Source organism: Habropoda laboriosa, unplaced genomic scaffold (assembly GCF_001263275.1).
Source record: "Habropoda laboriosa isolate 0110345459 unplaced genomic scaffold, ASM126327v1 scaffold18, whole genome shotgun sequence".
NCBI lineage: Eukaryota > Metazoa > Arthropoda > Insecta > Hymenoptera > Apidae > Habropoda > Habropoda laboriosa.
Genome location: NW_017100152.1, coordinates 2,049,674 through 2,072,242, shown reverse-complemented (window position 1 = coordinate 2,072,242; position 22,569 = coordinate 2,049,674). Strand labels below are relative to the sequence as shown.

General features: G+C 44.0%; 1 protein-coding gene across 1 annotated transcript in view; it reads right to left on the bottom strand.

Annotated features, from left to right (window-relative positions):
• LOC108575207 (RNA-binding protein Musashi homolog Rbp6-like) overlaps window positions 1–17,474 on the bottom strand; it is a 69,798-nt gene extending 52,324 nt beyond the window's left edge. The window contains exons 1-2 of the mRNA XM_017937951.1: window positions 17,277–17,474; window positions 16,548–16,671 (exon numbers count right to left, since the gene is read on the bottom strand). Coding sequence (XP_017793440.1) covers window positions 16,548–16,603 — 56 coding nt within the window. The 5' untranslated portion in view covers window positions 16,604–16,671; window positions 17,277–17,474. The remainder of the gene's footprint in view (window positions 1–16,547; window positions 16,672–17,276) is intronic.
• Window positions 17,475–22,569: the final 5,095 nt, after the last annotated feature.

Here is a 22,569-nt window from a genome sequence, read left to right as displayed (position 1 = left end):
TCCGCGTTTACAATCGCTCCCTCTCCCTCACCCTCTCCCGCGCCCTCGCTCGCTCGCTGACGTGCACACACAGACGCTTGTCCCGTCTCTTTCTCCCTCTCCAGAATATATCCGCGCACATCGAGCGCGCACATCCAACACACGCGCGCGTGCACACACATACCTATATACACAGAACCGCACGCACGTCGCGATGCCGGTTGCACACGCGTTTTTATTCTCCGGCCGGTTTTCTACGCGAACTAAAGCGGCGTACAGACGCAAGATCAAATACATATGCACAGCAGCCAGTAGGCGTATATGTACACGAAGCTCATTATGAAGCGATTCTAAGCGAGCATGACAGTCGAGCGTGTTGAAAACAAACAGTCCAGGGTGAAAAGGTTCACACGAAAGGACATAAACACGAGAAACGAAGCTGCACATTCGCTATTACTGAGAAAGAAAAAAACACCAATCTTTGGTACAGCGAACGACGATGTACTCATTCAGACGCGCACGAAGCAAATACGAAGAGGGAAGAACCGCTGTCGAATGACTCTTGAACTGCGATAGGAGGTATATACAAAATGACGCTGGTCATTTGTGCTTACCCTACTGCCGGAAAGGTGGTGTAAGGGAACATCGTTGGACGCTTCCAAAATCCTCGTCGCTCGACTCTTGATCGGTACCTCGCCGGCTCCTTTCTTCTGCACCTTCTCTCCACACTGTGTTTCACCTTCGAGAGATGGACGTCACAGGTCAAACGAATCACACATGCACAACCACTCGATAGAGGTGGATACGGAGGCACAGAGAGACAAGTTCAAGGTCGTCGCGACGATACGAATATATAAACGAAAACGTACTCTCCCTCTCCTTCTCTTTCTCTTTCTCTCTGTTTCCGCAGTACCGCCAAAACAGTAACCACGACCGGCTGCTAATAATCGTCACGAGACCGTCGTCACAAACAAACGACGCGGCGAACGTGCGTTCGAGACAAAGGGCCTGCTGGTTTCAATGCCGGTGTTCGACCAGCGAGCTTTGCCTCCGCGTACGGAGGATCGAAAGGAAATAAGGCCGTGATGACAGGACTGGCTTTTCAGACACGGTTGTGGCAGCCGTACGATTGATAGGACGCAATAGATGGGAAAACACGAGAAACGCACGCCGGCCACTCTGTTTCCCTCCCACTCTCTTTCTTTCTTTCTTTCTCTCTCTCTCACACGCACGCACGCACACACACACACGCACACACACACGCACACACACTCCCCCTTTTTTCTATCCTCAACAGTTTTGTAGTTTAGTCCAAACGACCGGCTAGACGGTAACGGCGTCGCTGCGCGTCTCTCCAGTCCTCGCACTTCACAGTGTGGCAGCTGTGCGCTCGCCTCCTTGACTCGATGGAGGGGGAATAGAGCGCGCTGGTGGGGATCAGCGAGGGGAAATCTAGCATGGAGAACCTAACCCAAACCGCACGGAATAACGACGAGGTGGAGACGAGAGAGGGGGACAGATTGGCCGAACCGAGGGATACGTTGCGAAGTAGGGGTAGGTTAGGTTGGGACACCTGAAGGGAGAAGCGAGCGCACCCCTATGCGAACGCGGCCGCAGAGTGTACTACGAAACAGGCGCACGCACACCGAGAATGTATGCCGCCGGCTCGCAATTCCGCTGCCCTTCGCTAAAAGACTTCCACGCCTCGTGCTGTTCGACGTGACGAAGAAGTCCAGTCTTTGCAGTGGTGCTCACTGAATGTATCGAACGCTTCGATGCATTTCACAAGAGTTTATTTTCGCGACTAATAAATGCCAACTTTCGAACTACCCTGTTATTTTTAAGTAATTAAACCTTTCAGTCAAATTTCAAATATTTTTATACTATGGTAACAAGATATGGTCGATCGACTTTGAATAACATTTCTGTGGATGGTATCTATACGAGGAGAAAGGTAGAAACCGGTTTTTAATCAGGTACAAAAAAGGGCAAAAAAAGGTTATTTTTTTCTTATGTCACGCTTAGTATATACTAAGCTTTATGTCACAGACTGATAACATTTATGCAACAATTTAAACCTTCACCATTTACCATTAATTTTTAACGTAAAAAGCTGCATAATTTTGTCTTCACTTTCAATACAGTAGTGACCGGGTTAAATTGTATCTAAAAAATGATTCCGGTATAAACAGAGCAACGTCGATCTCAAAGAAGTTAAACAACAAAAATATAATTCTGGAACTGTATAAACTGTGTGTTCATTTTACTGGAATATTCATATTGGACAATAGATGACCGAGATATGTGGTTGCGTCTACTCCGCGCATGTGTCGTCATGTGCGAATATATGTGTACGTAAAGAGAACTGCGTGTTTCTCTTGCTTTCGAGCCCTTTTTCGAGGACCACTTCAACAGCCGAGGGCCCTTATGCTCGTGTGCTACGAATTACATTGCTGAAGACGGAAAGGATTAAGGATTCTAATTGATGACCCGCTTGTGTCCCTCGATGCAAGGTTCGTTCAGCGTGTGCCACATGTTTCTTTTCTTCTAGGAAGCTGGGTGATCGCGTTACCAGCGATATTCGATACGTCGAGGCCTTCGATTATGCGAATCGAGCGAAACGGGTCATTGCACAGTTTTATACGTCAAAGCGACTGTTTAGCGCGACGCGTCTCTGTCCAGCAAAATACTATGTGATTTACTTTCCAACAACGTGGTGTTTGTGTTCGAACAACACGCGTGCAAGTTTCCAATTCGGGAACGGGCAAGTTCAACCACGATAATATTCAACTGCGAGCTTGCATTTGTACGTTCGCGAAATCCGTCCGCTCCTCCGACAAGTTTGTACAATGGCAGCGGGTTTGTCTGTTGAGAATCCGGATAAAATTTCCAATGTTTCATCAACGTCGACAGTCTGCTCTACGCCAGCAGTTCGCACACTTATCATTTACCTCGAAGATACAGTACAATGCAGTTTTCCGGAAGCATTGTTCCCTTGCGTTTCCACGGGTGCACGGAAACTATATACATACACATATGTATGTAGGTAGTATTTTCGCAAGAAACGATCGAGAATGTTAACTGGGCGTTCTCCGGACACGTGTGCGCTGACACAAAGAGACGTGGACTTGATGGGGAAATCGGCGCAACACCATGAGCCAACTGCACAGTTTATGCAACCAAGCAGTGCATTCGCGTACGGTTCACGGGTAGGCATAGAAGCAAGGAGAACTAATGAAGCGAGATTTCCGGGTGTAATCGTGTCCTTTTGAAAATTGTTAACGTTTCGTCTCTCAGACGGTTGAACTGTGTGTGTAACATTTTCTCTATGGAAGCGACACAATCTGTTTCGGCTTGTTTGGGACTCGATTTATAAGAAAATGGATGCGTATTCGTCTGCCTAGCGAGGCAGCGGTATACTTAAATTGTAGGTGTAATTGCGGTTGCATTTTTCCCAGACATTCAAGCTAATCCCTCGTACCGCACTCGTTCCCGGCTCTTTGCACGAGAATTGCAGGAGAATTGCACGGTGGAACGTGAAGAGGGCAGGTCAGGATCGAAAGACTAGCTGGCCGGCCTCCAAATCGCTGGCCAGATTCTGGACGTGCGTGTCCCGACCCAAGGTAAATGTGCCGTCGCGCCGCGACTGCCACGGAACAAAAAGACGGGGAAGGAAGTTTATCGCGAGGCTGTCGCCCACGATGATTCACGCATGCGTCTCTTTCACCAGCGTGCAAGAAACCAATGTAAGTATACATATGTATAAACACACGAGCATTTCGCTTCAACGAATGTGGAAGCAGTATCACAAGTTCATCAATGGTAGGTAATCGTTAACTTGCGTTTGACGACAAACTACTCTGATCTACTTTGAAAAATTTGGAAAATACTTCTGTAGGGGGGAGTAGGGGTAATTGCGAATTCACATATATGTATAATCGTGTTAGAAAAGCATGAACAATTTCTCCTTTTGCCACATGATCGCTTGTACCGAATGCAATGCTAGGTCACAAATGCAAAATAGTTCACACGCATACTGATCGAGGTAAAAATTATCGAAGATTTTTGCTCATCGTCATCTAATTTTTTGAAGAAAGTAAAGTAAGTACATATAGCTTTTGTATTTATAATTATCCTAACATTAAAGTTTAAAAACACAAAAAAGTACAAATTGAGGATTAATTTAAAAGCAGTATATTTTTTATTTGATGTTTCTAATTTAAAATTCTCTCTATTGTTTTTGTTTGTCACCTTATGGGGTAATCACCCCGTGTTTCGAACTAAAGAGTGTTATAGTCATCAATTTTGATTTTATTTGTTACGATGTCTGTGTTCCGTAACCAATGTGAAGAAGAATTGAACACTAATAATGACACTATTGAGATACAAGCTTTGTTGAACCAACCCGATTGTTCTCTTGATAGTTCGATTCCACTCTCCGATATAATAAACTTACCCACGCTACCTAAAAAATCTGCTAAATACAATGTCAAGAAGAAACATTCAACGATTTTAACTAGCACTCCTATGAAAGAGGTCATGATAGGAAATATGAAGTGGAGAAACAATCCAAGGAAATGTCTGAAACCAAAAGACTAACTAGAAGCAAAGTAGTGAGAAATTTTTAAAATCTTGAAGAGAAAATAGAGAGGCAGACAGAGAAGAAATACTAAGGGAAAAAAAAGAAAATAAATAAAAAAAAAAGGTTAAACCGAGAACGACGAAAATGAACATTACTGTATTTATTGTAAAGAAAAGTACGAGAACCCTCCAACTGAAGATTGGATTATGTATTACAATTGTTGAGAATGGGCACACGAGAAATGCAGTGATGGGCAGAGCACATCTAGAGGCTATTTATGCGACTTTTGTAAAAAAAAATGAGTAGTGTTCGTGATTACCCCACGACATTTAGGAAATCACGAACAGCAACGGTTTGGTTTTTCTATTAAAAATTGGTTTTATTTTTAAATTTTGTTAAAGTTGATTATAAAAATATATAAACAGATAATATGCCTTTGTCTATAAGTAAACAATAAAAAACTTATTACCTTTATAATATTTTGTTTTATTCGATGTTTTCCTTAAGTGTGCGTAATTCCCCTACTCTCCCCTATACGTAGATTATTTTGAAGCCCCACCAAGAGCAGCATATTGTATCCATTGTGCGGTTTTTTATCATTCGCTTCGCGCGTATTGCGAATATCGACGCAGCCTGGATATTACGAATATCGGTCGGTATGATTCGAATAATACGTATACGCGTATACACTAACCAAGCAATATCTAAATGGTGCAAGTACACCGCAACTCCTGACTTTAATCTCGCGAAGTAGATACCATTTCCATTGAAGCGGCGAAACTCGCCTACTTCCGGACCGTATAATTACTCAAAGAACCGTTTTGCCCACGATATTTTATGCAGCGACACCTCCAACAAACTCACCCCATCCGACAACTATTAACTGACGCTGTCGGCGATGATTAATGCTGGACACTATTCTTAACCACTTTTAACCTGTCAGCTGGACGTTCGAGTAAACGTTATATGGAACGCAATGATTTATTTATTCTAGAAAATTAACTCTGTTTACAGGTTTACAGGATGTTTTGAAATTCTTCTTTTGCTTGAAACTCTGTTAACGAAAAACGCAACAGAGCTATACAGGGTGTCCCGTAAAGAGTGTAACACCCGGAACTGGGGGCTTGCTGGGGTGGCTCTGAACAACTTTTTCCTTTACTAAAATGTTGGTTGAAGCTTCGTTTTCGAATTATTAACGAAAAAAACTGGCCAATCAGAGCGTGCGTAGAGCCCGCGCCCAGGCACGGGAGCGCAGAAAATCATCCGCGCGCGATCGTGAACAAACGCACTGGCACAGCGTGGGTATCGAGGGAAGCGTGCGGCAAATGTGACATCGTCTTAAATTAAGAATAATCTGGAATTATTCGTCATTCATGAATAACAAATAAACTAATAAGTCGTTTAACACGTTGAATGCCGGAAAAGAATTTTTTATTCTAATACAACACATTGCAATATGGATAAATAATATGTCAATAGTTAGAAATAAAACTATTTAAGTATAAGTAAGTCTAAATAAATTTAAGAATAACTGTTTTCGATACTTTTATTCGTTATCCGAAAGGAATAAAGTGTTTTATTACTTATGAAAAACTTACCCATTCGTCCACGAATTAATCTGCTTCGACGGAAGTGAGTCATTGTGCCGATCCTGGCCTTTCAAGGCAACCCTCAACAGCTGATGTTACGGCCGGGTCGGTGAACTCCTCACTTCACTGCACTCACTTCACTGATATTGTAAAAAATAAATCGTTGGAAACGCCGTTACACTGTTTCCACCTCACTTTATTAAGACATATGTACATGAGTGTGATGGTAGGTGTACAATTCGTCCGGAAAATACAATCGTTTTACGCGTTAACTGGCCCTGCGGCAGCGGTTCGTCGGGTAAGTCTCGACGGTTGGTAAAAGAAAAACTGGCCCTGAAAGGTCAGGATCGGCACAATGACCCACTTCCGTCGAAGCAGGTTAATTTGTGGACGAATGGGTAAGTTTTTCATAAGTAATAAAACACTTTATTCCTTTCAGATAACGAATAAAAGTATCGAAAACAGTTATTAATTTTTCAAAATTAGTAAAAGCATTTAATTTGAATAAATGGTAGTATTTGTAAAATTTTCACTTAATGCATCACGCAGCATACTTAAATAGTTTTATTTCTAACTATTGACATAATATTTATGCATATTGCAATGTGTTGTATTAGAATAAAAAGTTCTTTTCCGGCATTCAACGTGTTAAACGACTTATTAGTTTATTTGTTATTCATGAATAACGAATAATTCCAGATTATTCTTAATTTAAGACGATGCAACATTTGCCGCACGCTTCCCTCGATACTCACACTGTGCCAATGCGTTTGCTCACGATCGCGCGCGGATGAGTCGCTGCGCTCCCGTGCCTGGGCGCGGGCTCGACGCGCGCTCTGATTGGCCAGCGTTTTTCGTTAATAATTTAAAAACGAAGCTTCAACCAACATTTTGGTAAAGGAAAAAGTTGTTCAGAGTGACCCCAGCAACCCCCCATTTCCGGGTGTTACACTCTTTACGGGACACCCTGTATAGAATCGAAGTAAAACGACCGATCTCTGGTTGGTGCGAGAGACAAAAGGCAGGAAGTACTCTCGGACTTCCTCGTCCGGGTAACACGAAGCTTTGCAGGGAGGGAAGATAATAGACAGGGTGAGCTACACTCGTAGTGCTTCGAGCGTCGCCGGTTACAACCTATCCTTTCGGTGACTTCGACCTAGCCATTGCGAACGTGCGATTTTATTACGCAAATTGAATTTGCGCGTCGCGACTTGTACGTCGGTATACGTCTACCGTCACCCTCTCTCTCGCTCTCTCCTTCGGGAGATAACGACGCAGATCGGGGTGACGAAGTATGCTCTAATTGATTCTGTCGAACAGATACCCGGAGGACGTTAAAAGCCTGGAATCGGTACCCGCGCCGGAACAATTCTCCGCGGGAGTATTCTGATTTCGATGAATACGCGATAAGGAATTCGATCGATTTGGGACGAGAGTGGAGGAATTAATTAAATGCGCGTGGTACGAGTCGATCGAATTTTGTCACGAATTTTGTCTCACGAGAGCCTGACTTGTTTCCGTGTTGCCTTTCCTCAGGATTTCAGTACCATTTTATTTCTTAAGCTTTTCTTTGCTCTCGCCACGTTTTTATCGTCGCAGACCTAATCGAACTTGGTCGCAACAAATGAACTATTCAATTACAGCTAGTTAACTCCGATAATATTTCGTAATGACTTTACTGGACGTTAATGTACCTCGTGCAGATCGTTCCAGGTGAACCGTGAATATTATAATCTGCAATGAAGATCGCACCGATGCTTTGGCCAATTAACGTTGCTTCTTATTTTCTCTTAGTTTCAATGATGCTTGCATCGTTTCTGCCCGATTGGGTAAACGAATACACAGTATCGAGGGGGAAAAAAAGGATAATTTGCCGTTTAAATGAGAATGTTTAACAAGTCGGTGCGAAACGTTTAATCCACTTTACGGCAAGAGAGTAAATAGTTAGAGATGTAAGAAGGGAAGAAAAGTCGCAGGCACGAATGTTACAGCCGTTCGTACACGGTCGAATGGGCAGAAACGATTAACCGGGAGGCTTTGCTCGAATTCTAAGCGAGCTTGGACATGACCCGTTTAAATATCGCGGAAATTGAACCTATAAATTTCTCGCTGCCATAAATTGCGCGACTTACCGCGCGTAAACTGCCCTCCTCTAGCCTCGCTTCCACTGCGTGCCGAAACACCTATCGTGAGAAAAGTAAGGAACGAATCTGTTAAAGGAAATAAGAAGAGCACGAAGACAAACCTATACAAAATATGGAAATATTTTCATTGGTATAGTGAAAATGGAAAAGTCAAGTCATCTAGCTGAAAGTGGGTATTGTAAGAATTTTCGGAACACCTGTCTCAGGAAAAGAGAGGGGAAGAAAAAGAAGAATGAAGGGTTAGGGATAGAGCCAGAGTACCACTACTTTACTTACTAACCCGATTTTCTAAGTAAGAAACCCAGCTACAGTGCTCGTGAGACACGTTATTCATCCAAGAAACACGATGCAGGATTACATTGTTCGACGTAAACCTCGAGACTACAGGGTCCCATAAAAGAAGAATATCGTGTTTCATCTCGTATAACTTTCAGACGACGTTTCCTCGTGACGAACAGCGGAATATATTTTCTCTGGCTGCGCCTCGGTGAATAGGAAAAAGAAAAAACGGGAAAAAGGAGGGAAAAAGAAATCCTTCGCGATACGACCGGGAAAACTTTTAAAAGGAAGCAAAAGAACCGGTATTTTAAACAATTGCACGGAGAGTGGAGATAATGTGCAGTGCATCTAAAAATGTAACAGGACAGTGTCGTACTGCTCTTAATTCTGAAAAGTTCAATTTTCCGTGGACTTAGGTCTGGCAGTTCATTCTGGAAATCGGCCGCAATAACCGTAGCAATCGCGGGAACTTTTCACAATTAAATTTCGGGTAACAACTTAATCCTGTATAGCAGAGTATCGTTATCATTTTACCGGTGCAGTATGCTACAGGCTTAGACAAGAAGGAAGAAAAAGGAAAAAAAATTGACAAGCAAATACATACATACATGTATGGTTGTTTTGAAATGGGCGAGGGTTTCTAACACCCTCAGTTTAGTGTCACCTCTTACGAGAAGCAGAGATGATACTATGGGTGTATACTAATACCCATCCACAAGGAAGACGTGACGCGAGTATTTAAATAAAATCCGTCGGGCAGACTGGGTCTGGAGACAGCAATCGTCGGTAATTGCCGCAAGAACTCGAAAATCTTATCGGTCGTCTGGTATTTCGCTCTCCAGCGGCTTGAGCGGACATTGTTCTTGGCTGGGGAACGAGATTAAGCTTTAGCATTTCGACGAAATAAGGGGGAAAGAAGCGCGCTCGGTTTGGTTCTAAATTGCGTTGCATAATGACGTTTAAAATGAAGAACGATTAAAGGAACAAAGCCGGTCGAGTTGGTGAGAATCATTGTCGAAAATACACGGTGCATAAATGCAAGACGAGATAGCAAAGACGACACTGGCCACTTTGAAGAGAGCTATCGGTCATGGGAGAAAATCAATCGATCGATGGAAAGAAAAGAATAATCGGAGAAAATTTTGATTTCGTCGACATTCCGCGCATAAGTAGGTTAAGTATGTGTTCGGCGGTGGATGAAGGAGGCGAAGGGCGAGGAGGGTAGGAGCGTAAGTAGTAAAGTACGGCTTGTGTCTGGCGCGCCGTGCCAGTCGGTGCACATCGTGACGGGAATGCGTGCGCGAGAACGATTTCTATCCCCGCCGCCACTTCGCGATTTACTGTTCACCGTTCGCCGTTTGCATCCACCACGCCCTACCTTCGCTTTCCAACCCTCCGCTATCACTGCTATAGAAGAAACTGGCTGCAGAACAAACCGGGCAAATTTTATACTAACAACCGTGTATACACGGTTACGTTTCCAACCTTGTTCGCGCTATTAACGCTAACTCTGACACGGTATTCGCAATGTAAAACTGCGAGAATGGATATATATGTCAGGTAAAGACGCGGAAACGCGCGAGCAGAGCCGGTGTCGATCCGGGATATCGTGGCAGGTGTATCACCACGCGATGAGATCGTCACCGAAACCCTGTCGTACCATCGACTCTCCACAGCCCCGTTTCGAGCTTGATACCGTATCGATTCGAGGAGGCATACAGACGGAGGAACGGGGACAAAGAAAAAGAGAGTAGCAGGGGTGGGTGGCGTAGGCGGTGGCGGAGGCAAAGGCAGAGGCAGAGGCAGAGGCGGAGGCGGAGGCGAAGGCGGAGGGAAAGGAAATAGGCAGAGAAGAAAGAATAGGCCGAGCGAACGAGAAAGGAAAAAGAAAACGAGAGGAAAGAGAGAGAAAGTAGTATTCTCCTCGCACGACAAAAGTACGGGTCTTCGTTACCCTTATCGGACACCGGAACCAGTATCGACAGCCCCGGGGTCATTCCGATCGGAGAATCGTCGAGTCGCGAGGCCTCGACTCGAGTACGTTCTAAGAAAAATCAGAATTAGAAAGGTGGTTGGTAAGTTTGGCTTTAGGTCAAGATCGACGAACGTGGAATCGTGGAATTTTCGGGAAAAGAAAAAACTGATAAGAATGAAGAAAAATTGAAAAGAAAATATTTGAAGGACGAAAGAAATGATCGATACAAACTACAAAAACATATTCACCATCCAATTGTTCCTCACGGAACTTGCGCGCTCCCTTATTCTTCTTCTTCCGCCCATTTTCTCGACGATTTATTCACAAACGGTGAACGTATTACGGTTTCGTAAACGACAAAGACATCGAGGGAACGACGCGTTATCGGTAAAACGTCTGCTGGCCGCCTATTTATTATAACCAAGCAGATAGGACGTATGCACTCTTTAAACTCGCATTTGTGTGGCAAACGGCGGAACATAAGAAACACGTAGAGAAAAGAAGCCAACCGTGTAGACGTTAATTCGAGCGTGTTACCTACCAGTCTGCCTCTGAATATATTATTCCACCGGCTGAATTTCGTCAATTTGTGGCTTCTTCGGACTTTCCATTTCTTCGAAACATTTCTCTCAAACATCATCTAGTGTATTGTAATTTAACGAGAAAGAAAATCAGTAAGTGTCGAAAGGTGGTTTGAGCGGCTTCTGCGAAAAATAATTCATTACTCTTTGCGCCGCGGCTCTTCTCTAAGCGTTCGCTTTTTCACGGATCCGCACGAGGAAATTGAGTTTCCCTTCGATTCACCGTAACGTTATTTCCAGTCAAACGACATTACACATTTGGCTTGTTTCGAGCGGTTTCTCGAGCATCCTTCACCTACTAGCTATCTACAATCATAACATTTGCCCGATCATCAAAATCTATCAATGAATTGTTGCTCCACTGATAAGTGGAGAAAGGCTATTTTTCCGGAACGAAACCTGTTTGATTGAAGCTGGTATGTAGAAAATAGTGAATACGAGATTTTAACGATGCAGAAAAGAATAACTTTTATAATTCAGCATCGTCTGTCTTCTCAAACGAAATCGCGACAGTGTACTAAGCAGCTGCGTTTCAACGAGAAGAGCAACTCTTACGAGGCTGCGAACTGCTTTTACAACCCTCCCGGGACTGGAAGAATCATGGTTTCGTAAACAGAGTGGCCCATTTCGCCACGATGAATTCATGCGTTCCTCGTTCAGTTCCCTCAACACATCCTCCCCTCTGAAGTCCATCGATGATATAAATTTTCGCGAAAATCGTAAACTACGTGAGAAGGATAGAGGTAGCGTGGGTTTATCGCGTCAGAAGAAGTGGAACGGTCTATAATATGATCGATTATTGATCCTCTCCGCGCTTATTACCGAGATGTTACCCGTTGTAATTATGATATAATTAATTTCGTTATTCCGCAATTGATACGGCACAAGCGTCACACCTTGTTACTTCGAATATAATTGAAGTGAAAGAAGTTTCCTTTTGCTGAAGCACCCTCCTCACAACCTATCCTATCGTGATAATTATAATTACGCGATTCGCAGACTAGATTCGCAAAAAAGATTCATTCGAAAGATCTATCTGTTAAAAAACCCAGCTAATATCCGGAGAAAATTTCAAAGTTAGTTTACCTTCCGACTTGAAATCTTAGTACATCGCTTAGTCGGACAGTTGAAATTTACGATGAAAGTGCTGGTAATGCAGCGGAACGAGTATTGGAATAGATACATCCTGGCCACCGTGGAAATTTCACGCTGGTCTAAAATAAAAGCTGGAGATTCACGGTACGCAGTTGGCACACGCGCGTCGATTAATAGTCGCGTATCAGGGGTACCGGCAGTGTCCGCTGCCCTGGCTTCTCTTCCCTAGTATTTCACTAGTATTTCGGTAGAGTTTCGGTAGTATGCGCTTACCAAATATTCCAGCGGAATTTTTCGCATTTTGCGGCGAACGTTTAAAACGCGGCGTATTAGTTACGATACACGTAACAGAAAATACCCAGGGCAGCAGCAGCAGCGGCGGCACGGGAAGGTATTGTAGTTCGATACGTGTTACGGGTTTATCGAGGAATCTTCTTGGCGCATTTGCCCCGCTGTATCGACGCATATTTTAGGTCAACGGATCTTCACCGTTCTCAGGCTTCTCGCTATTTTATTCCTTATTGTAATGTGCAGGTGAAATTCTCGGGTATTCCGTCGAAATTCGACCGAAGTGTAATTAAAACGCGGGGCCGCGCGGCCGCGACCAACTATTGGAAATTTTTTCATTCATTCCCGCCGGTCCATGGTTAGAAAAATAATTTACTCTCGTCCCTTGCCTATATCATTCTTCATCGTTGAATTTTTGTTAGCGCCTCCAAGCTGTATAAATGTACGAGGTATCTTTCTGATGGCGAGCCGGTTATCCACTTGGAACGCAATAAACGTCGCCATTAAAATTTCGTATTTACCGAATAGAAGTCGACAAAAGGCAGCTAGAGCCCTGGGTGTCCCATATCTTGAAAGCATCGGTGAAGCCTATCATTATAGCTACTGCTCGATTTGAGAACGCTGAGCCGCTTCTGAAGGATTACGGTCGCGCGCATCCTCCCGTGCAATATTCATGATAATGGCAGCGTGACGTGAAAACGCCTGCCACCAGTATTCACCGATTGTATCGCGTGCAAATAGAATTCTCGACGAGCAGTCTAGGGGACTACGAGATTTGAAAAGATCCGCAGAATCTCGGTTAATTTCCGATCCATCGATTCCCTCTGCCTGTTTTAAACACCTCCTATTGGATCTAAATTTCTTTACACGGCCACGTGTTGCGGTAAACGTTATAATATGCCTCCTCATACCGATGGAATTACTAGTACTTACCATCGGTAGAAAACTAGCGAAAAAGAAAAGAAAGAGAGCAACAAAATATGGAAAAATGTGGAAGGTGATATATATACACACATATAAGTGCATTGTTGCAAATGGCGCTAAGCTACGTTTTCCGGTTGACATTAGCTAATTTAGAGTGCCACCCACGTTATTCCGGTCGCCGAAATTACGCCGCGTGGGCGCTCGTGCACCTGACTCTGCACGTGTGTTCCTCTCGTAAAATAAATTAGAAGGCAACCGTCTACTCTCGAGACGTCCTCTTCTTCCTCTTTGCCTTATTCCTGTCTGAATGAACCTTCAAAAATAGTGTCGTCACAGCTGCACGAGAGCCTAACGAACCGTTGCTTGGCCGGTGTACGCTTAATAATCACTAATTGGCCCATTATTATATCTGTTTAGCGGGGAATTATAGCCGCAATAGCCGTCGAATTCGATCCGAATTATCGTAACAGATAGCCACGGGCTGCTTTCATCGAGACAAGCCGCCGTTAATCTCTTCCCAAATGATTGATGCTTAGTGGAGTTTTAGAACTACATGGGCTATACGATCCGTGCACAAAGGGAATCATTAAGTAAGGTGTCCAGTATCCTCGTAATTGATTAAAGATTCAAAAATCTGGATCTTTGCGTCCTCCAAGGAAGAAAAAGAAAGCAAACTTTTGCCAAAATGTAGCGCCGTCGACGCGGAGCTGTGTGTAGAAAAAATAGTAGTAGAAGAGCCACGTTTTCTCGATAAACGTAGGCAAGACAAAGTGAAAGGGCGAATGAAGAGAGATGAAAGCATGGGCGTAATAAATTACTGCGATCCAACGAGCGAACGATACAAAGAGCGCGGATACTGCGAGTCATCTTCGAAATGATTTGCCGCTCGCGCCCAGTCACAAAGCTTGATTACCGTTTTCCTTGTTCGATCTGCACGGGATCTGCGAGCCATCCCGTACGTTGGGAACAAAGGAAGTCTCTGCGAAGAAAGAGTTAATCGCGACTTCATGGCTTGTCGACGGAGCGCCAATAAAAAAAAAGGGGCACCCTGGTGTAATTGCGACGACGTGGCGGCTCTCTCTCTCTTTCTCCCCCTTGAAAGAGCTTTAATCAAAACTGCGCGGCAGAGAGCAGACCTACTTTTTAGGTGGAACTCGCGCGACTCGCGTCTGACCTTTCCGCCGTTGAGCTGTCTGGAGACCAGCGACAATCACGCATTGTCCCTGCCACTTTGTTTCACGGTATCAAAACAGTGGGTCAGAGCACGCGAACGCTTCATGAGAGCAACGACGATTCTGTCGACGGTGCATAGGGAACATTAATAACGCTCGAGAAATCTACCCTCGCCGGTTTCGTCTCTAATGAAATTGCCTTCGAACTATCTTGACATGAAATATGGAAACGTTTAATGCATGTCCATCGTGAATACGAAGTATAAGGCTTCGAAAAGAATAATACTAATTCTTGCTGGAATTAAGCTCAACCCTCATACTTATTCTAAGTTCAATTAAGATTCGAAGGTTAGTTATGCTAGTCGATCGAGCAGAGATCATCTCCGGAAAGTTTCGTGAGAGAAAAAAGCGGCAGACGTAGCGATTGATGGTGAAAACCAGGGTGAATCACGGCGAGGCGAAATTAGAAGCGCCTTTTATCGCGGAATTGCACCGGCTTCTCGGCCAGGAGAAAAGCTGTGGGTTTCCCGCAACCTGACTGAAATTCACCGCACCAATTACCGCGCTCCAAATGTATTTCGTCTCCTTTGAAGTGTATTTCGGGCTTTTCGTTAGATGCAACAATGGCCTGGTGTCGCCGCCGCTTTCTTTGCCCTATTATGCCTTCTCTGACGCTTTCGACTTTTCTGCCCGCACGAGACTACCTTTAATAGCGGGATATGCCGGCTGCTTAAAAGTGCCACGTAAATACCGATCGGTTTATGCTTCGTCGCGAATATCGATAACCCGAATTTTTCTACTAATTTTTCACTATTTTATCCCACTATTTCTTCTTCTCATTTGTCTGTAGCACAGAGATTAAGAACGCGGGTGATTCGTTAATCCTTTCGTTTGTTTCCACTTATTAAGAAGAAGTCAACTGACGGTATTATATCTGTCGTAAAAGTTCTCAGTGAGCAATTATTAAAATCACAAAGTGTAATTGAACAAGTGCACCGCGTCATAATCCACTTCGCAAGTTCAATCAAGGAAGCACAGGTTCCTGGTGCTGCTGCTTCTCAGCATAGTTAGACGTTGAACTTGATTATGAAGTCTCTTTCAGATGCGCCATTCAAAATTCAAAGGAAATTCTTCTGGAAAATATTTAAATTTGGTCGAAGTATGTAAGTTGGGTACAGCTAGAAAAAATTTCTATTCGAAGAACGCGATTTAATCGTCACGGAAGAGTTTAACGAGTACGAGAAACGATGCGGTGGGAAGAGACTTTTGCGAGAGGTTTTTCGACGCGAGTTTACATCCTCGTAGACGCTGGTAGATGCTCGTGTCGCACACAAACAGCATGCACTACAAACAGATCTAATAGTTCCAACGAAGCTTCCACAACAGGAGACTACGGGTTCGCTTGTACGTTGGTGGGGGGCAGCCGCCTCGGTTATCTGTCTCGGTTACACCGAATCCTCTGTTAGCTAACGTTGAAATACGTTCTATTCGCGAATTCCGTACATCTTCCATACAAACCGTTCTATCGCTTGTTTTTTCCAAATTGTCGGGATATCCGGGAAAAATCGAAGAATCGTTCTTTTTCCGGCGAAACGCTAAGTTATAGTTCACACTATAAACTTAACAGGATTGGATTTCTTATTAACTGATAAACTCCAAATTTTCATCGATCCTCTGTGCTTCTACTGTGTTGTAAAATAAAAAAAAAAAAACTAGCCAAGTATAAATTGGTAGAAAAATCGTAAAGTAAAGGTTCGAGGACGACAAAGATTGGAATTCATCGATAAGTAAAAAGAGGAGAAAAATAGTACCGAGGCGTCTGCGCGAGCTTCCGCTCTAGTCTCTTGGCAACCTCCAACATTAACGAAGCTTTCGAGACTCTTAAGAGGCTTCTAGTAATAATTTCCAAAGCGTGATAAGCGGTGACATAATCACTTACCAGTTCTCCAATATGCCGACGTTCGAGAAGTTTGGCGGAAAGCTCGCGGCCGCCATCGGTGGTCGCGGCTGCACCCTCTGTCTGTCCTGTCACTTCCGGGACTCTTCACGGCTTTGACGCGTCACTGAAATTAGAAACGATCCCCTTGATTAAGCTGCCAACCATGAAATATCTATCTTTAAAAATCACTCTCCACAGCAAAGTGAGAAAAAGAAGGCAGTCTAGGCCAGACCAAAACTAGACATCCGCACACGAGAGAAATTCCCAGGGAAAATTTTCACGGATGCTCGTTAGAGAGAGGAAAGAGGGAACAAAATCAAGCGGGTACAGTTAGAAGGATCCGCGATACAATTTCCATTTATCACTTAAAGCGTCGCTGGGAGATTTCGGTGCTGGGTCCGCGTCGCACCGGCACCCGGTATCGGTAATGAACGATCTATTGTGCTGGTAGGTGCTCTTTCAAACAGCAAGAGAGACGAGGTAAGGGACGAAGGAGCAACTAGAGAACGAGCGAGCGGGAGACCGGGGGAGGCGGGAGAGAGAGAGAGAGAGAGGAAGAAAGGGGGTGGCATAGGGGAGGTATGAAAACGGCACTCGTTAATGGATTCCTACCAGACTCTTTCACCCGGTTTCTCCCCTTCCCTCCGTATCGGTAGTTTTCTCCCTCCCACCCTCTCTCTCTCTCTCTCTCTCTCTCTCGCCCTCTTCCCGCAGCTTTCGTTCTCTCACCTACTTCCATTCCCCCTCTACGTCGCTTTTCCAGCTAGCTCGGCTCCTTTCTTTCTCCAAGGGCCGCGTTTTTATCTTCAGCGTTCGCGTTTCTGCCGCGTTCTCCTTCCTTTCATCCTCGTTCCTTCCCCGACGGCCGCTGTTCTCCCGCTTTCAAACCGCGCGTCGCTTAGTTTCTCCGGTGCTCGGGGCTTTTAACTAACCGAACCAGCTAGCCGGGGAGTTGTTACACGTGTAAGCCCCGCGCATCCCCTTTCTGTATCATTATCGCGCGGCTACCTGCCTTGCTTGTTTACCGCGGCTGCTGTTGCTGCTGCTGCCGTCGTCCTCGGAAAAAGCCTGAACAAGATAAATAGACGGACACGGGGGTTGGATGGATCGCTTTATTATGCTCAGTTAACGGGTCCACCGTGAACAAGGGGAAGCAGGGGGCACTGTATCGTTCGAATGCACACGCCAAGACTACCGGGGAGAGAATACCAGGAAAAGAATCGCGCTAAGAAAAGTGGAGCAACCGGTGCGGCGCAGCGGCAGAAACGTGGAGAGGAATCAGGGAAGATTATGGAAACTGTTAGCGAGGATAGAGAGGAAGATTGGCGTCGGAAAATAGTGGAGAGCTTTGGTAGAAAGGGGGAGGAAGATGTGTGTCTGCGTGGCTGTATGTGGGAGGGAACGGGGACGGGGGAGGAGGGAAGAGGAAAACGAGCAGGAAGAGAGAATTGTTACCGAGAGGAACTGCTTTCTAGGCAATGCTTCGGGCTGGTCTCGTGCACGGTCCATTGTTCTACGCTCGGACTCGGTCGATATCGCGTTAAAATTCTAACGAGATTCTATTTCGAAGCGACGATCATCGATGTCTATCCTTGTTGAATCGGTACCCTCGTAGGAAAAATTCCAATCACCTTTTCTACTCTTGCTATTCTTTATCAGGCAAGATTCCACCACCATTGGTTTGTTCAAAAATTCAATTCAAAGAGGGTCTATAAGATGTACATGGTAGGTATTGCGTGCGATAAATTTGGTTGGAGGTTCCTTTGCATACACAATTTTAAGGGGGGAGGCTGAAGTAAAGAACCTTGGAGTGCAATATGCAAATTCTACACAGGCACTGGAATGTTCCTCATCACGATCCTAATTAACCGACGAATGGGTAAATTATTTGGTAAATTACTGTATTCCATATCATAATGTACGGACCTTCTACGATTAATGTTGTTGATTATTATTGAAGAGGACCTGATCTAAATGATCACGGCCGAAACACGTTCACCCGGTTCCAGTTATTTGTTCAGACTTAACGTTATCAAAAATCCCTTAAGAATCTTATCAGGTACATACCTGTATGCTGAAACAGACCGCCGACATCAGCCAATCAATAAAACCAACCGAAATTTCTAGAGAACGTTCTTTTTTAGTTCGTTTGTCAATAAAACAGATGTTTTCTATCTTTTTATAAAGACGAACACGCCTGTTAAAGTTCAAATAATCGATATTCATTCCGATACACCGGATCGATCGACGATCGTAGAACCGACCAAGCGTTCCGGCGAAAAGTCCGAAAAGCTGGAAAGCCCGGGATAGCTGAGCCGAAAACAGGGCTCGAAGGGGATGCCGCTAATTAGCGGGAACATCGGGGAACGGTAGAAACGAGGCGACTGGTTGGAGAAAGCGACAGCCACGAAATTCATTGTCATCGATCGCCGGCATTGTCTGCCGCCATTGTTTGTCGGCTCGCGCGTCGCTGATAAGGATTGCGATTCCTGATTCGCGTTTCGCGGCATTATCTTTCAAGGATTGTTCGCGAAATGCCGGGGGGAGAGGATTCTTTGTTTTCGTCACGGTTCATCGATCGCTTTGAATCTGCGCGCTCTCAGCTTCCGGAATTAATTGGAGAACGCGGAAGACTCCTTTGGGATTCGGCGCGTGCATGCTCTCTTCAATTTTTCAATGATTTCGAAGGTGTACGATTCAAATAATTCTTATATGTTCAAAAATTGAAGCAGAACTATAAGAGGGGGATCTGAGTTTTTCTTGGAACGACGAGGTTTCCCAAGAGGGCAATATCGACCCTTGGTTAAATTATCAAAAAAATGTCTCCGCCAAGCAGAAGGCAAGATAAAGAAGAGGTGAAAAATTTGTAGGCGGTCCCGTTCCTGATGGATTCACGGCGTTTCACGCGATCTCCGGATGTTAATTCGGTTCGTAATTCGTTTCCGCTTATCCTCGCTGAACATCACAGACATCCACGCAACAAAGTTGGCCGTATCAAGCGGAACACACACGTACTACTTGTTGTCAGATTGGTCCTTTCTCAGGTTAATTAACATCCTCGGAAACGGGTGAATCGCTTTACTCTTCGAGCTGCGTACCAGGGTGTTGTTGAAAATCAATTACAGTCGATAATAAACCTGCGAATCGGGATCCTTTTTAGTAGAGGAAATGTGAAACGCAACTACTTTGCCTTGAGTGGCTTTTCTTGGATAACCAAGAGAAGAGAACGTTTGATACAAACCACCGAGAGGTTTAAAAAGCTTTGGAACGCAAGCAACTGAAACAGAGTGCGATCTTTCGTACGATCTGGGACAAAAACTGGGCAAATTACATAAACGTGGCACAGGATAAGTGAACCAAGCACAACTGGTACGTCCGTAAGTTAATGTATCGCAACATCTTGATAATTCCATTCTTATTATAGACATAATGGCGTACCGAAACTGGCAGCTATCCAAATGAAACATCTGATCGGCCCAGTTCGAAATAGAAGATCTCCCTGAGGTGAAAATAGCTAAATCAAAGTCTTCCAATCTCGAAATCTCTCGATTCTTATTTTTCTACTTAAGAACGTTTTGTTCGTAAAAATGTATTGTTCCCCATACCATGTCCTCTTAGGCCCAACTCAGACGGACCACTTTAGAACCACACCACAGCCACAAAACGGTGGCTGGGCTGTCGCTGGTATCAACCATTAACACGTTCACTGCCACGCCAGATTTACATGTTGCTTTCAGGGGGCCATAAGAAAATTTTCATTAATCTAAGCATGATATTATATTATGCTTTTTTATTATTTTTTTTTAATTCAAAATAATGTCTAGTTATCTACGATGTTCAAAATTTTTAGTTGACGATATTCATTTTATTTTAATTATTCAAAACATTTGAGGCACTCCGGTCACTGATGACCACCGTGACCCCATCCAGGAAACAATATCCGGTCTGAGGTGATCAACGTGGCAGACAACATGATGAAAAAGTGGTCGCGAGTGGTCCGTATCGACAACGCAGCGTGTATTTTTTATTTTCGACACTAAAGAACTATTCTTTAATAATTAAAAACCTTTCTTGGTAATATCTGAAAATTGCACAATTTTTGAGTCGAAAATAAAAAATAATCGTAATATCTACAACGTATCCTAACGTCGAGTGGTCCGCATGGTCGGCGTATCGCACCATGTGCGTTGTGCTCGACCACCGCACCGACGTATCGGCGACAATTTCGTGGGTGATACCGACCACGCGTTGCGACAGCCATCGAAAAGTGATCCGTCTGAGCACTACCACGCGTTTCCATTCTAATTCATGACCGCCTACAGGCGACCACCGTTCTGTGGTTGTGGTGTGGTTCTAAAGTGGTTCGTCTGAGTTGGACCTTATAATAATCCCCACCAAAGCGGCAACTAACCCACCACATCATCGTCCCTCCAAACACCCCAATGTACCCCGATGTACCCAAAGCAAGTCGGAAATCCCCGTCAGGAGGCAATCGTCTTGATGCGATCTCCCACGGCGGCAGTCAAGCAACGATCACGAGCTCGCCACTTTGTTTCAATGCGAGGGTGTTTACAGACAACCTGTGCCTTTTGGGATGCAATAAATCCTGACGTAATCTTTTAACGCCACTATGACACGCGTGAAATAATGTTCAGTTAATATACAGGGTGAGTCACCTAAGACAAGCCACCTCAATAACTTCAACATTTTTTGAGATATGAAGAAATGTTTCAGACAAAAGTTATTTAGTTTCGAGGAGCTCATTACGTGGGGTACATAACTTTTTTTCAGGTGGAGGTGCTTAGGAGATTTGAAAGTCAACTTAGTTTTTTTAAACGGAATTACATATTTTTGAACTCCGCCGATTGTAGCCCTTCTCGAGACAATTTCAACGACTATAGTCATTCAAGGTCATTCAAGGTCATAAGGGAGAGTCGTGCAGTACCGGCCAGCGTACACTACCGGCCAAAGCTAGATCTCGCTTATACTGTTAGTTGACTGCACTATTGATGGAAAAACAAATGAATACTATAGCCCTGAGCAGCATATGTATTCCGGCGACGTTCTTTTTTCTTCAGTATTACCAGAGTTCTAAGCGTTTAACGTTTACGCTGGTGTTCCGTACGACAAAAGTTATTTTTCATAGCTGCAATGGTTGGGCTCACGTGGAGTGTACGGATCAAAAAAATATCGATCACTTTACCTGTGATATTTGTAGACGTGCCTAAATAAAAATTCTATTCTATTTTTAAACGATTTTTACTAATATTATTTATTACTTAGATCTTAAAATCTACCAACTAAGTCGATGGCCGGTACTGCACGACAATTTTTCGTTCGCTGCAAATTAGAACTTTTTTATTTCTACGAATTATTTATCTTTATGAGAAAATTTAAGAAAAACCATTTGTCTCCTTTTATCAAGCACCCCTTTTACTACAAATTACTTTTTTGAAATTTCATTTTTATCAACATTAGCCCAAGTTATAGTAGAAAAACTTAGAGTGGCCGGTACTGCACGACTCTCCCCTACTACCTAATTTATTAGAAGATGTTCCAATAAACGTGCGGAAGTTTTTATAGTACCAACACAACAGTTGTCCAGCACATTCTGCACGGAGAGTTACTACATAATACTTTGTACAATACATTTAAAAATCGTTGGATTGGACGATCTGGACATCGAAAATGGCCACCGCGATCGCCAGAACTAACGCCATTGGATTTTCTTTTTATGGGGAAAGTTAAAAGAAGATGTTTAGCGTGAAGCACCCACTACAAAAGAAGACATGCAGGAACGCATACAAAGAGCCTGTGCTGCTATTAATCACTACATACACACTTTACTGCGTAACGCAATCAGTGGGCGAACGCTTCAGACGCTGTCTTTCTGTGGCTGGTCATCATTTTGAGCATCTATTGTAGCAGATTATTTTGGATTTAAGCACTTTGTTTACATTTTGAATTGACTCAGTTTGATTTCATTAATAAAGCTGAGAATATCCCATTACGTAAGCATTCA